Source organism: Euprymna scolopes, chromosome 21, assembly GCF_053919585.1.
Source record: "Euprymna scolopes isolate OS-2025 chromosome 21, ASM5391958v1, whole genome shotgun sequence".
Classification (NCBI taxonomy): Eukaryota; Metazoa; Mollusca; class Cephalopoda; order Sepiida; family Sepiolidae; genus Euprymna; species Euprymna scolopes.
The window spans coordinates 125928179-125944912 of NC_136502.1; the positions used below are offsets into that span (position 1 = coordinate 125928179).

Sequence of the window (16734 nt, forward strand, 5' to 3'; positions counted from 1 at the left end):
CATTTTTCTTTTCTCGTCGTTTTCCTATTTTCATCTTGCGTAGTGTACACGTTTTCATACCAAATTCCATTTTAATGTCCTGGCTGAATATTCTGGTTGTGTTTATCACCATTTACAGTTCCTTTTTGCACACCACTTCGAGATCTATAAGATACCTTCAATAACATTCCAGACTTTTTGTATGGGCAATTTTATTGATAATATACACATGGAATTCTAGTCCGCTTTGAAGTAATCTCCTCTGGCTGTAATGAACTTGTTGTACCATTCCAACAACTTCTGGAAAGGCCCCATGGAAGTCTTCTTGTGTGAGTGTGTCAGTGATCCTTGTCAAAGCTTATTTCATCTCCTCAATTATCTCATAATGACAGCCCCTAAGGTTTTCCTTGAGCTTATAGAATAACCAAAAGTCACAGGGAGCAAGACCTGGACTATAGGGAGAGTGAGCAATTTTAATGTCACAACAACTTTGCACAATGTATTGTTCAAGGCAAAATAAAACACAAAAACGAAATAGCACAAAGCTTAATCTGCTCTTCTCTCCCCTTTCTTTTTTTTTCAATTCTTGTCGGTGATAGTTTTAAAAATAACAGGTATGAAACAAAATTAAAGCTAAGAAAAACAAAAATTAAAAAAATCAACAATTATCATCCGTTTCACATTCTTTTTTATTTCCTTATTTTTTATCTTTTTACAATCACATTATTTTATACCATCAACTGTTGCATCTGTATTTTCTTTGTCATTAATCAATTATTGTTTTCCTATTTAAATCACACTTTCTTAAACGTTTCATGTGCGTTTATGTATTTATTGTTTTATTTTCACATCATGGTTTATGCAGTTTGTTTTAATAGCTTCTTTCTTTTCATGCTCCAAAAAAAAATATCTACGCAAAGGCTTTATCCCCTGAATGTCAACCTGTATGAATTTTCATTGTTTCATTTTTGTCCAATTCTTCATTCCTTTTGTCTATTTCTCTTTCTTTGATTCGTTTGCTCTGCACTTTTATTTTCTCTGTGTTTTTTTTATCCTTTTTGCCATGTGTCTCAAACTTTCTCTTTTCGTATTTTAAACATATTTACTTTCTTTTCTTGGAAATTATTGGGCACAATATAAGACTTTAATTTGATGATTGAATACTATCTGATTTTTTTTAGAATATTTGGTCCAAATTCTTTGTAAGAAAAGTATTGTGTCAAATTGTCGAGGAGCACCTAACAAAGAAATCAAAGAATCTTGATTGATTTTTTCTTGTAAGAATTCAAACTTTTTCCATTTTTTATTTTACTTCAGTTTTAAGTGATAAGTGGGCTGTTTCATGGAGCTACCACTTGATTTCATTACAATTTAAATTTATATTCAAGGATTTTTGTAAGAATAGATGTTGTTACCTTTATTTCATAAGAGCTTGGTCTTCCAGAGATTGTTGCTAATATTTAAGATTTTTTTCAATATGCTAGTTGCTCTCATCAGAACCGGTGTAATGTGAATATCATTCAGAGACCAAGTTATTTTAAAATCATTTTTCAGTTTTGCTATTGTGGGATCGCATGTGTATCTTGAAAGTAGACAGCTTCATAAATGATGAACCACATACTTTACACGAATAAGGTTTCTCTTTAGTATGAATCCTTATGTGCGCCTTTAAAGAAGAATTTTTTGCAAATGCTGAGCTACAAATATGACAAGAAAAAGGTTTTTCGCCAGTGTGAGATCGCATATGAACCACTAATGAATATGACCTCGCAAACGATGAGCAACAAACTTCACAAGAATAAGGTTTTTCTCCATTATGGAATCGCATGTGTACCTTTAATTGTGATGACGTTGTAAGTGATAAGCTACACACTTCACAAGAAAAAGGTTTCTCTCCAGTGTGAGTTCGCATATGAACCTTTAAAGTTGACGAAGTTGTAAATGATGAACCACACACTTCACAAATGTAAGGTCGTTCGCCAGTGTGTGTTCGCATATGTACTTTTAAATTACATTTTTTTATGAATGAAGAGCCACATACTTCACAAGAATATGGTTTTTCTCCAGTGTGAGTTCTCATATGTCTTATTAGATTAGTGTTATGTGCAAATTTGGAGCCACAAACTTGACAATTATAAGGTTTCTCTCCAGTGTGAGATCGCATATGTATTTTTAAACCAGAATTGCTTGAATATGCTATCCCACAAATTGCGCAAGGAAAAGGCTTCTCGCCAGTGTGAGATCGTACATGTACTGTTAAAGCCCAATTGCTTGAATATGCTTTATCACAAATACCGCAAGAATATGCTTTCTCTCCAGAATGAGATTTTATGTGTTTCATTAAAGCAGATTTCTGTACATAAACTTTGCCACAACTTTCACAATGATAAGTCTTCTCACCAATGTGAAATTGCATATGAATCTTTAAATCAGTATTATTTGCATATGCTATGCCACAAATCTCACAAGAATAGATTTTCTTTGCAGTGTGTGTTCGAATATGTAGGTTTAAAGTAGAATTTTGTCCATTTGCTTCACCAGTGTGAGATTGGATATGTCTCTTTGCATGAGAACTCTGTGCATATGCTTTGCCACAAATACTACAATAATATGGCTTTTCCCCAGTATGAGTTCGCATGTGTAGTTTTAAAACAGAATTCTGTGCATATGCTTCGCCACAAACCCCACAAGAATATGGCTTTTCCCCAGTGTGGATCCTCACATGGGCCATTAAACTATGTTTGCTTGCCAACAATTTGCCACAAACCTCACAAGAAAATAAGTTCTCTCTTGAGTCAGATCGGTTATGCATTTTGAAAGTAGTTGTTAATGTAAGTAGGATTTCTTTTAAACATGTTTAGTAAAGTATCTGTGCATGTTTGACTCTATTGGGTTTTTCAGGAAACCGAAGTTCATGTTTTACTACACACCATTTTTTTCTTAAAAGTTTTTTTATTGTGGTTAATGAACAAAAACTTGGAAATGTTTATTATTACATTTCAAAAGATAAGATTTATATTTCAGATATGTATATGTGACACTTGCATTATTCTTCATTGTTGCTGTTTCCTGTAAATAAATGAGAAATCATATTTAATATTTATATAGTAATAAAAAATATAATGAAAACATGAATTATATTCAATTATTGATTACAGAAATATTCTTTCATACAAACGTTTCATTTATAACAGATACTCTCATGTGAAGAAAGTGACCCTGATTTTGCATTTTTATTGCATGTAAACACTGAATGTTGATTTATTATTTATATTGAGACGAGAAAATAAACAAAAGAATGCTTCAAATATCTTAATTCGAATTTACAAAAGAGAATATTTAAGAATGACACTGAAAATAAACGTTTAAAGATTTAGTAAAATCAAACAGAAATCAATTTCTCCCAAGTCTACATTGGAAAATATATCTTCATATCTTTTGCAAAATCATACAAAAATTTAGAATGGCACATTTTTGCCATCTTTTGCCACAAACCTTTCTCTCTTTTGCCATATTTTCTTTTCTTCTTATTTTGTCTTTGTATGATTTTAAAAGCAGAAAATGAAGAAATGCACAAGCAGAAAGGCAAATAACACTTGCATCGAGCTCGAGAAGTGTAGTAGTAATCATACAAGTTTACAAAAAAAAGGGTAAGGGTCATGGCATATGGTGTCTGTTGAGTACATTTTTGATTGAACCCTTGATCAGACTGCTTACAAGTTAGAATCTTATTTTCTGTGTTCAATTCCACAAATGACCATAACAAAATTCTTGTCATTGTAACTGCAGTTCAAAAACTTGACATGATGAGGGTAGACTGCATTAAGTGTTCGAAAAGACAATGAAATTCTAATTTTCTCAATATTGTAGATAAAAGAAATTAAATATTGGGTAACAAAACGAAAGAGATGAATAGAAATAATGAATAAAAGGAAGGACACACATAACATCTGATAGAGACATAATTTGGATTATGCGTTGTTATATAGAAATATATAAAATGTATAAATAAAAACTTAAATAAAAAGGTCACACAGAATAAGTATCATCTGATAATGATAAAAAGAAGATTTTGTGATAACTTTCGATTGTGTTCTTAGATAAAAAGAAAAATATTCATATTAATGAAAACAGTTATTTTAATTACATTTTTTCATAAAGTTACAGGCCAACAGACAAGATATGTTCATCATTAAAATGTCGTATTATTTTAAATATCATTATTGTTATTTTCTAAATTCCAATTCAATACAATAAATTTATGAATTGCTCCTTCTTAGCTTCTTTTGCAAATGGTTGTTTTAGTATTTCTTGGCAATATATATATATATATATATATATATATATATATATATATATATATATATATATATATATATAGGCATATTGTTAAAATAAACACCAAAACCGCTATTTCTTCAAAACTGCTGAATGCGTGTGTAGAGCTTTATATAAGCAAAATGATACAGGGTGCAATGATAAAATTGTCGCCCTAGAAAAGACGACATGATTCCATTTCTGTTTGTTGAAAACCGGTTTCCATTTTTTGTAGTTGCAGACCATCAACTAATTGACCAGTTGTGTAAAAAACCCAAGAGAGATATCCTGTCTGAAAGTGACATAATGTTCAACAAGTGAGATCAGAAATGTGCCGGTGTATAAATCATGCTTTCTACTGATCCAAATTATGAAAACAGAACCACTGCTGGCACTCTCAAAATGAAAATCCAGACAGTTCAATGCATAAGAGAACAGCTCAATGCATCGGATGACACATGGTATGGTTTCAAGTGAGGGCCACATCATGCCATCTTACATCTTCGAATTTAGCTTGAAAGTCAACACCAAAATGTACCTGGATGTGCTAAAGCATGTGGTGATCCCCTGGTGCAATCAGGTGGTCGCTGGCATGTTGAGACACTTGTAGTCTGTCTAAACTGTACAAACGAACTGACTAAACCAAGATGGCCGACTCCTATTTATATCACCACAAGCAAGGGAGGTAACCATGTAACTGAAGCAAGGGAGGTAACCAATGTCTACATTAACATTGCTGCTGTCCTCAAGTGAATAATTTATTTCTGATTTAACAAGTCCCTTAGAAGCTCAGACGAAGCTCCTGCCTTGGTCAAACAATCAGAGACCTGATCACAACCCTTGATCCATTCTATCTGTATCTCTCCTCTACTCTTCATTTCCTTCAGCCTTGCTACATCTATTCTCAATCGTCGATCGCTTACCAGATTGTTGGAATTCAATGTCTCCACAAGTGATGCATTATCTGTCTTGCAGAGAACGTCTGGCAATTTAGATAACTGAAATACCTCTTGTATCATAACCGCAGTCAAAACACCAGCATCAGCTCCCTCATTCAGAGCAAGAGTCTCTGAGGCCAATGGGCTTTTTGTCACTCTGTCCAATTTCTTTGACGCCCAACACATGGGGGCCATTTTGTCAGTACTTCCTCCAATAAAGACAACAAAACCACCCTGTGAAGATCCATCTTCCAGACTGGCATAAGAGGCATCAGTATAACACAAAATGTGTAAATCTGAGGGCTTTCCCAATTTTGGAAATGTTATAGAACCCTTCTTGGATTTCAATTTTGATAAGGCTTTATTCGCCTCAAATAAGGCTTTTACTTTGGGATGCTTTCCAGTGTTGCTCATTTTACACACATCAAAAGCTATATCAGGGCGTGTTTGAGTTGAAACCCACATCATCTGACCTGCAAGTCTCTTCAACTCATGCTTTTCTTCTTCATTCAGTTCATCATTTTTCCTCAGTATCCTCCCTTTGCTTATTTCTATTGGAGATATGGAAGATACATATAGATCTTGTTCTACAGTGATCCCATTTTCCTGTTGATTAACATTCAGTCCAACATATTTGAATGTTCCACTTTCATGAGATCCCACCTTAAATTTTTCTTTCAATGTTGCAATCACATCCCTTTCAAACTCTGTGTTTCCACAGAAAACAAAATCATCCACGTGCATAGCAAGAATTCCAGTCAAATTTCCTTTAATATCATGCCACAAAAACAATGCATTATCATAAGCACTTGCTACTCCTTTTAATTCAATCAAAGCCTGAGTAACTCTCTTGTACCATGCCCGTGGAGCATCATTCAATCCATAGATGCATCTTTTTAATTTCCACACTTGAGATTTAGGACAAACATCAGATGGTGGCCTCAGGTACACATCTCTCTCTAAAATACCACCTTGCAAAAAGGCTGAGGTAAAATCTATGGTCTGCAGCATCCAATTCTTTATTGATGCGGTTAGCATGACCATTCGCATAGCTTCACGGCTACATGTTGGGGAGTCCGTTTTCAGATTACTATTTTCTTCATAGCCTCGTGCTACAAGGCGAGCTTTCATTGTTTTCTGATTATCCTTGAATTTTTCAGTAATCACCCATCTTGTGGATATTGTTTTTTGACCTGTGTATGGCACACATTCAAATACTTCATAGGTGTTCATGTTTTTTATTTCTTTATGCTTGGCATCTATTACAGCTTTCGACTGCTCTTGTTCAGCGGTGAGCAGGACTACATTTTCCTGTTCAGTATATTGGGGCACTTCTCTCCAATGATCAATATGATTCCAGTTGATACAAACTTGATCCTCGTTTTCATCCTCAGGTTCTATATTGATCCAATGACTATATTTGCCAGTTGATTTAGGCTGTACTGACATAACCTTTCCTTTCTTCCACTCCCCACTTCCATTTATTTTATAAGTTATGGTCTTATTTCGGCCAGGTTTTTCAGTCTTATCTCTTAAACTGGTAGAACTATCAACAACTTCTTCTCTGTCTATATCTTCACTTTCTACCACTTGATTCTGCAACTCCTCCTCCTCAACTGAAAGGTATTCATTCTTCCCTTCTGTAGTGTTTCCCAGCATTTCAGCTTTTTTTGTTCTTTTTTCGTTGTTTTTATTCACTTTCATCAATTGGCACGGATGCATCCTATAAAATGCTCCGCCATGTCTGATTAAGACAAACTGGCCTTCTCTGCCTAACACTGTCTACATTAACATGGCAGACTCTGGGTGTGGCAGCAGGAGTCAGTGATAGCCCACAAGTCTAAAGAGACCCAGGCTTTGGGTTCTGGACTATTTTGTTTAGTTGTATGTCGAGAACATCATCAACAGGACCTCCCACAACATCAAAGCCAGCCTGATCACCGCCATCCACCAAGCTCCCACTGACGCTTGTGGAAAAGGCATGCTCTCAGTTTCAGACCTGTATTGAGACAGTGATTGAGGCTGAAGAGAGCTACACTGAATAGATGTCAACTTCACTACATAATCAAGTTACCTGAATTAATCTTTTCAATAAAAGTTTTAAAATAAAGCTGTAGTGTTGTTTTCTTTAGGAAAACAATTTTATCATTCTACCCTGTATAAACATTGTAAGAAGTTTACTTGATTGATCTGCGTAGACTCCTCAAAATGTTTATATATATTATATAATAAAATATAATATATGCATATATGTATAGATAAAAAAATTAATCTGGATTATTTGGAATCTTCAGACTACTGTTCTCATCTTGTGTGCCATTTCCACAATGTAAATAATTTATTTGGGGTGGTATACAATGAACACAAGAGTAAAATTTGCCAAAAACGTTTGAGTTATCTTTTTTTTTTGCTCTTCAAATTGAGATTCATTTAAAATTTCATTTTTTGAAAAAATATAGGGTACCCCATGGTGAAGTGAGTCACTGGAGTGAAATGGGTCACGACTTATTATCCTTATTAATTTTTAGGTAAGGGCAAAAATAACTGAAAAAAAAAAAAAACAAAAACAAAAAAACGGAACCCTATGCTTCTTAAAAGAGATTTATAATAATTATTTTTTTAGTTTATATTTAAATTTTGATTGTGTTTGAAAGATAACAGACCAAAATTAATCTTTAAAAGGAAAAAATGTAAGCAGAAATGGTGCTGATTTTCCTATGGCTCATGATAAGTGTAATAATTTTGTTTAATTATTTCATTTTTGTTGCAATAAAGCCAGAAAAGCTTATTTAATTAGAATGTTTATGAATATATATGAGTGAGTATCAATTTTTCTCTGAAGGTTTTTCTAGGGAAGGGATGAGTAGGGTGTGCCAGCCAAAATTGTCTGCATTGTTTTTCAACGCTATGCATCCATAGGTAAACAAATGAATTGTTGTCTCAATTTGTCTCATTTTTTAAATTAATTTTTTTGTGTGTTCCTGATATTCAATATTTACATTTTTTTGCAAGCTTGCAGAAAAAATTCTTACGCTAATGTTTACACATTTATGTGTGCAACAGTCAAAAAAAGAGATAACCCAATAAAGTTTAAATTTATTTCTGCACCACAAAAGAACTATAATTCTCGACTTTTTGCTTGTAACTTGTCATTTGAATATGTCAGTTCCAATGCCTTAAAATCAACTTTCAATTGCCGAAATCTATGTGATTGTTTAAAATAAAAACTTGTTGCAAGCAGTTATATTTGGTGCTTATTCAGATTGGCATCTATAATATAAAAGAAAATACAGAAATGTTGGTAAAACTTGTCGAAAGTGCTCTGTTTTGGAATTGTTTGAAAAATAGAATTAAAATCTAAATTTCGTTCCATTTTAATTTTTTATTTAATTGCGCATGCACCAACAAAATAGAAAAATAATTGAAAAAATAATTAAAAAAAAAAATTACAAAAATATAGCACGACCACCATCACCGATACGTACACAATTTGTAAATATAAGAATTTTTATATAGTAATCAAATTTTGGGAGCAAAAAGATATGGTCAATGTGGCCTAATTGTCCTATTGAAGACTTATCTGTAAAGTATTGCTTTTTAGGGGTATTACCCCTAACCTCTCCATGTTAAGAACGACTTCGAAATAAACACCAACCTTTGCAGGTTTAATTCTTCAGTGGGACAACTAGGCCACATTGATCGAAGATTTAAGTAGGAATTTCTACTAATACAGGGTGTTTGCCCAAAATGGTTATATGTCCAAAGTGCAAAACGCCGCATTCTTTTACAAAGAAAAGTCGGTGCTTCTACACTATCGGGACGAAATTTCTGAAATCACAACCGAATTTCACATGAAAACAATGGTACCTACGCATTCCTAGTCGTGTCAGAAACCGACCTTAAGAATGCATGAAAAAAAAATTGAATAATTTGACCTATTTTTACAAGCGTATAACTATCTGAAAAATGTAATTCAAACCCTAATTTTTTTTTTCAATTAAAGGAGCAAAGACCAAAATTAAAAAATAACAGGTTTAATAGTAAATTATGAAATATTTGCTTTTTTTTAAATCGGTTTTCTTTAAAAAAAATTTGAAGAAAATCAACGAAATTTTACTTACTTCGATTATAAAAAATCGATATTAATTCCAAAAACTCACTTACGTATAAAAAGTACTATTCAACGCGTAGTTCCATTCTTCATTGTTAAGAATATATCAATATTTATATTTTAAATTCCATTTATTTTTTAAATAAAAGAATTTTTTAAACGACTATTTGAAAAAGGCGCCGTTATGTAAGCAGTTTTACGTTCTTATTGAAACACAGGAAGTACTGGTTTGTTCTCGTTTAGAACTACGGCTGGACAGAATGAAGTAAAAACCCCACATCTGTGTTAGCCATCTAGCCTTGTGCGTGAAGAAATGTGTTCCCATAATTGAAAACTAGTCCAATTTTACTTATTAGTTTTTGCCGTAAAAAAAAAAACAATCGAGGAATTTTTTTTTCTTTTCTCAAATTTTTTATTTAATATATTTTAATTCTACTTTATCAAGTGAATTTTTTTTAAATATCTAAAAAAGGAAAACATTGAATGAAATAGAAAAAAACTGTCGTCAGCGTCCAATACTTACTGGACAATATAAGCAGAACATAGGCTTCCAATTAAAAAAAGAAAAGAAAAATCAACAGGTTTTTAAAAAAAAGAAAAGGTTTAACACTTTGGACTTTACAGGTAAATTTCCAAAAAACACTTCTTTTTTTTTGTTTTAATTTCTAATATATTATTTATTGATCTTCTATCTTCAATTTGTGATATATAAAACTTTGGTGAGTAAATTAATTATTAAAATTTTAATAGACATTTCAAAATGGGGGGCGGTGAATTAAAAAAAAACGTTTGTCTAAAATATTATATTCGGTTTATTGGAAAGAGCATAAAATTTCAGATTGACCCTGAAAATATCGTAAAAATTTAACTAATAGAAAAATTTTGATAGAATTTTAAATTTTAAAAATTGAAAAAAAAAAAAATAATAACTCGTAAAATTCAATTGATTTTATTATGTAAAAAAAAAAAAAATGTCTGCATGAAGGCGCGCCAGCACTTTGTACACACTGTTTTTTTTTTTTTAAATAAAAAATAATAATTCTATTATTTTTTTTAACAACTTTAATAGTTTATTTTGGAAGTATATTCCATAAAGAAAATAAACAACACACTTTTAACAGAGAAATTGGTGCTAGTGCAGAGAGTGATTCGCGCTATTTTTTTAAAATCGTATTTCCAATTTTAATTAAAGTTTTATGATATGTTTTTTTTATTTAATTGTAAGGCTGAAGTATAGCTTAGGTACAAAACACCCTCCCCATGTTAAGAATGGCTTTTTAAATAATAACGTCATTATTTACGTCCGGATCACTCTCTGCACTAGTACCGAGAAATTACGAGTTTTTTATATTTCATTCGCAGTTTCGTGTTAGGAGTGTCAGAAATTCCCCCAAAATTCTGATACACTAACGCATCATTCCTCATATTTTTAAGATGATTATATCAAAAAATTACGAAAAAAATATTTTATAAAGAAAATAGAATTTGAAGACATAGGAGAGTTCAAAAGGGAAGTAATTTTCCGTTTCGATTTATTTTATAAAACAAGATACCATAATTTTTCACCTGCTAACACAATTAGAGTATTTTTTTTATTAATAATTATTCAGGTAATTTCGATTGCATGATTTGGAAGCTAACATTAACATTGTAATTTATTAGAATTGACAAAAAAAAAAAAAAAAAAAAAATTTTTAATCCTTGGAAACCATTGGTTTTTATCTGAAAACTCCATTTATCGACTACAAAATTTCGTTCTGATAGGTTGCGCAACGGCTTTTACACTATGTGTTCATTGTGTTAATGTGTTACTAATGAAAAAAAAAAAAAAAAAGAGGAAAAGATGCTGTTTTGGCATGAGTTAGAGGAAGGGGACATTTGAGAAATCTGAACTGGAAAATTATACAAAATTATATTGCAAGCATTAAGCTCAAGCTTAAGTAAAATATGGGACCGAAGCAAAAATAAATTAAGATTAAAGATTAAAACGGAACGAAATTTAAATTTTCATTACATTTTTATAACACCACCAAAAACAGAATGCTTTCAACAAGTTTTACTGAAATACGTACCAGTCACAGGGCGAAGATGAAAAATTCCCAAAATCACATAATTTGATCAAGTAGTTTTTTTTTTTTTCAAGAAAATCAAATTTTACTGTTTCGATGAAGGTGAAAAAATAAATAATAATAAAATCAACGAATTGATGAACAACTGCAGACAACCCTAATGCACGCGGAAACTGTCAAAATAATCACCGATTACCTCCCTTTCTCCCATTCTCCACATAAACATAATCTCATCTCTCACTTATCAGTAAAAAAAAAAAAAACAAAAAAAAACGACAAATTTGTTTTTCATAAGTAAATAATAATATAAATAAAAAAAAAAAACTTGATTATGTTGCGAGTTGCATTGTAAGCGGAAGAGATTAATAAATAAGCAGAAATTCCAAGGAGGAAATTTATAACGATTTTTTTTAACATAAGCAAAGTATTATGGGATATTTACAAACAAAGGCAAGCATTATCGGACTTCCAACACAAGTTATCGGACTTTCAACAGATCAATTTTGTGATTTTTGTAAGAAACAATTTTCATTCCGTGACATTTAAAAAAATTTTTTATTAATATATAAGCTCGAAATTTCAAAACATAAATAAACTTGTATATTAGAAAAAATATGACGTTTCGTTTTTAGTAAATTTGTAGATGATCACAAACCAAAAACGAAAGGGACATATATGGATTCACCGGTTTGGTTTTTATCCATGGAAACAGTGACCATATCGTTCAGTTTACAAATAAGCTGAACTTATTTTCCAAAATTAAACAATATAAATATTTTTTTTTCTTTTATTGTTAGCAATATTCTAAATTTCTTTTAATATTTATCTTTTTCTCTATCGCTAAAAGGCATTAATATTAATTTTAATTCAATTTTAGTGATATTTGTTTACTCCGTTGACGTCGTGCAAAAAAACAAAAAAAAAACAAAAAAAAAAGGTAAAACTATACAAACACCGTGACAGCGAATTAACCCTAACCCTAACCCTAACCCCAACCCTAACCCTAACCCTAAACCCTAACCCTAACCCTAATCCTAACCCTAACCCTGTCACGGTGTTTGTATAATAATACAAAAAAAAAAAAAACGCTGGTAATGAAAAAAAAAAGAACAATATAAACAGATTTTTTAAAATAAAAAACGAAACAATTTTTGGGTTTGTTTTACTGTACACATAGATCCGAAAAAGTTGTCACAAAACAAATATATAACAAATAAATGTTATCAAAGATAAGTTACTTTTCTACCCAACTGGATATATTTTTAGTTTTTATATTTAATGTAACATGTGTATTCAGCTCGAAAAACATACAGTGTTTACCGATGTATTGGAAAATTTTAAATGGCAGCCAACTCTCTCTTTGAGGCGGTAAGTTTGGGAAAATGAGTTATAAATAAAAATACTGTTAGAAACTCGCTCAATATATTTTATCGTGACATAGGCTGACATATATTTGGCGGGTTTTTAACAGTATTTTGACTTTTTATTTATAACTCCTTTTCTCAAACTTACCGTCTCCGAGAGAGAGATTCAGCCGCCATTTTGAATTTTCCAATACATCGGTAAACACTGTATAGTTTGCGAGCTGAATAAGCATGTTACATTAAATATAAACACTAAAGACAGTAGACAGGTTGGAACATTCGAGAAAGCCTGTATATAAGCATTAATGCGCCAAAAATTAAAACAGTCGAGACAGTGTTTCTGCAAGTCAACTGCTTCACCATCAGTAATGTTACTTTAACTCCGTCTGAAGGATGTTAAAAGCTGAACCAGTATCCCAGCAACAATTCCATGATCTCCAACCAGCTTCTCACAGACTGAATAACCGGCTCAAAATTATCACCATATGTACTCAACTGCTTACTCAAAAAAAGCAGCATGAAAAAAAGTGTATATAAAAACTGCAAACGAACGGTATACTCTATCTTTTTTCAAAAGAAGCTCACGCAAGCAACAATGGATGAATATTCGGTGCTAATGCAGAGAGTGATCCGTGCTATTTTTTAAATCGTATTTCCACGTTTAATTAAAGTTTTATGATATGTTTTTTATTCAATTGTAAGGTTAAAGTACAGAATAGGTACAAAACACCCTCCCCTCCGCATGTTAAGAATGGCTTTTTAAATAATAACGTTATTATTTCAGCACGGATCACTCTCTGCATGAGTACCGAATATTCTATGCTCACAAACCTTTTCTCCCTAGCATTTTGCATTCAAAAAGTTTTCTTCGTTAAATTACATTGACATTAATAACTTCCTCAGTCTCAGAGGATTTCTTCAGTCACTAGAAGCTTCTAGCAATACATTTACAATTAAGCAATATTCTTTTTCCACTGGAATGATATATCAGAATTTTTGTCTTATAAAAAATGCACTGCATCATTAATAAACCCCAATCTTTTTCATTTCACCCACATGGGGAGACAGTGCATGTTCAAGAAAGACTATGACTTGTAACTATAACACAGAAAAAAATGGTCCTTTTCTGGTTAGTAAAAATTGTTATTTTAAATGTTTGTAATTGTTCCTGAGTCATTGCTATTTGCTGATGTATTTTTTTTCCTTGCTAGAGAAAGATGTTTCAACTCATACTCTCAACTTCATCATGAATTCAAAGATCGGTCGATCCACCTTCCCTCTACATATGTTAATGTGTGAAATTGTTTTTTTTAGATTAATACATTTGCATTAAGGTACGTTAATAATACATTCTACAGTTTAATATTATTTTTAAAGCATACCAGAGGACTTGAATATTTGAAAATGTTATATTTAAATTAATTGTCAATAAATTTGTAGATAAGTATCCTCAGCTAAATTCCATTCCCATCCCCACACACGCAAATGAGATTTTTCTTTTTTAAGCGATTACTTGTTGGAACCCCCCCCCCCCAATTATTTCAGTATTTAAAGTGGGTGAGTAGTTTTGTATATAAATTTAACAAATTTACCACACATTTCAGGTCGATAGTCTATTTGAATAGCCTTTTAACAGTATATAACCAAATTATTTTGCCTAAGGAAGATAAATTGTGTATGACTTTTTTTGGGGGGGGGGGGCGGGGTAAGGGAGGGCGATTTTAAAACACTCTATTAACCCAAGCATAAACCATAAGTCCAGGTAGCAACAACCCCCTCAAAATATCCTTCCCTTAATCATATCATTAACCTTAAGTTCAGATGCACTCCACCTCCAAATACTTTTCAGATTTACTGAGAATAATTAGAAGTCATTCATATGCTATCTGGTCAGAAAGGGAGTAATCATTTTACATTAAACTTATATGTGAAACTGATCACTTAATTGTTATTTCTTACCCAAGTTTTTCAGAGTATTCATGCATAAAGCCTAAAAAAAATGAATCTTATTTTTTGGAGGTGCACATCTGATCTAACTGAGTATCTTCAACCATAATAAAAATGTTAATCTTGAAATTTACACTCAGTTTACATTTTATATTATACAAGTTTGATTTTTGTGAAAATGTTTAAGAATCATAAAAGTTAAAATATAGCCTTATTTTTATATAATGTTTTTATTTTATTTAAAAAACAAAAACAAAGCATCAGATTTTTTTGTTAGAAACAGTTAAAATAAATATTTTTTCTTCCAAAAAACTGGGCTGACTGGGATGGTTTCCGAATATTTATATCAAAACTATCCTCTTAGGTTCTATGTTTAAAAAGAATGCATCTGATATAGCATTTGACTAAACTGATGGGTTAACTATCAGCATAGACAGCTACATATACTCCAAGAAATTTCAACAGAAACCAAACCACCATAGTACACTTCTGAAAGTGCTGCTGCCATCACACACAGAAACTACTACTTCAATTGTTTTAAACCTAATAGCTGTGTTGAAACTAAATCAGCTTTAGAACTGCCAACAATCACTGCAAAAGGATTATAGCAAATGCGAGAGTTACATTCTGTCCATCAACTTAAAGTAGAAGAACAGAGGCTTGGTTCCCATAAGTTTTTGCAAATAACAAACAATGTCCTGAACAGATGCGTATCCTCTATCCCAACCATCATCAACTTTGCCTCAAACTTAACTCTATGTGATCAGGACCGTCTTCTTTCTGAATTTCTTCCAAAGACCAGAAATAATCTGAGCGATATCCACATATCTGTTCATAATGTTGCTACACTTACCAAGAACCTTGATGCCAGAAAAGCAAGTGGTTCTTAAAATATTCTAGTTATAGTACTCAAAAGCTGCAACTGGAACTAGCATCCATTCTTGCAAAGCTGTTCAATCGATGCCTAAAGGAGAAATGCTTCCCAACACCTTGGTAAACCTCATTAGTTTGTCCAGTATTTAAAAATAACGGAGATCAGTTTTCTCCAGCTCAGTATAAGCCAGCCAATTAGTCTTCTCTATGATATAAGTAAGTTGCTTGAATCATTATTAAATAGAAAAATCATAAACCATCTCTGCAAAACAACCTACTCAGTGACAAGCATTATGGTTTCCATCCTGTGAGATCTACAGCTGATGTACAATAGCTCTTCATATATCAAAGGCATTTGATAGAGTTTGATATAAAAGTCTACTTCACAAGATTTCCAACTATGGAATATCTGAAAGTGTCTTCTTCAATGGTCGAATCTTTTCTCGCTGATAGGTTTTTACTAGTAGTCATTGAGGGGTAGAAGTCTGAAGCTCAAAGTATCAATACTGGCAACCCTCAAGGATCCATCTTGGGCCCAACTCTCTTCCTTATCTTCCTCAATGATCTTCCACATTACATTCTAAGTTTATTCAACATATACACATACGGAACTACCATCTATGGAACCACTTCAAAAGCCAACAAAAACCAGGATCTTCCTACGTCTATCTCTGAACTTGAGCAAGTCGTGCAATAGAGCAAAAAGTGGCTGATTAATTTTAATGCATCCGGAACCAAGCTTCTATCTTTTCACTATATATGCCTTGATCTCCACTTAACCCCAATTGATCTGAATGGCTCTACTCTCAAAGAAGCATCCATCTTTGACAAGCTTTTGGATCTGACCATCATTCATGATCTAAAATGGAAAACTTACATCAAATTTGTTGCCAAGATCACAGGAAAAATGGTTGTGTCTTTTTACTGCGGCAGAAGGTATCTCACTCCCAATGCAATCCTTTACCTTTATAAAAGCTAGATACGTCCTATAATAAACTACTGTTGCCACATCTAGGCAAGAGCTGCTCGGAGAATCTTATCCTGCCTTGACAAAGTTAAAAACTGGTTTTGAAACCTAGTAGGTGATGCTCTTTTCTCTTCCCTGCAACCTCTTTCCTACAGGACAGATGTTACGA

At 32.2% G+C, this 16734-nt stretch overlaps 1 protein-coding gene across 1 annotated transcript; it reads right to left on the bottom strand.

The window, feature by feature from the left end:
- Positions 1–649: 649 nt before the first annotated feature.
- LOC145242728 (uncharacterized) lies at positions 650–11608 on the bottom strand. Its single transcript, XM_080105872.1, has 2 exons — positions 11418–11608; positions 650–3048 (listed from the first exon to the last, which is right to left on the bottom strand). The coding sequence occupies exon 2, from the start codon at positions 2789–2791 to the stop codon at positions 1523–1525; it is 1269 nt and encodes a 422-aa protein (XP_079961998.1). The 5' UTR covers positions 2792–3048; positions 11418–11608; the 3' UTR covers positions 650–1522.
- Between the last annotated feature and the right edge of the window lie 5126 nt (positions 11609–16734).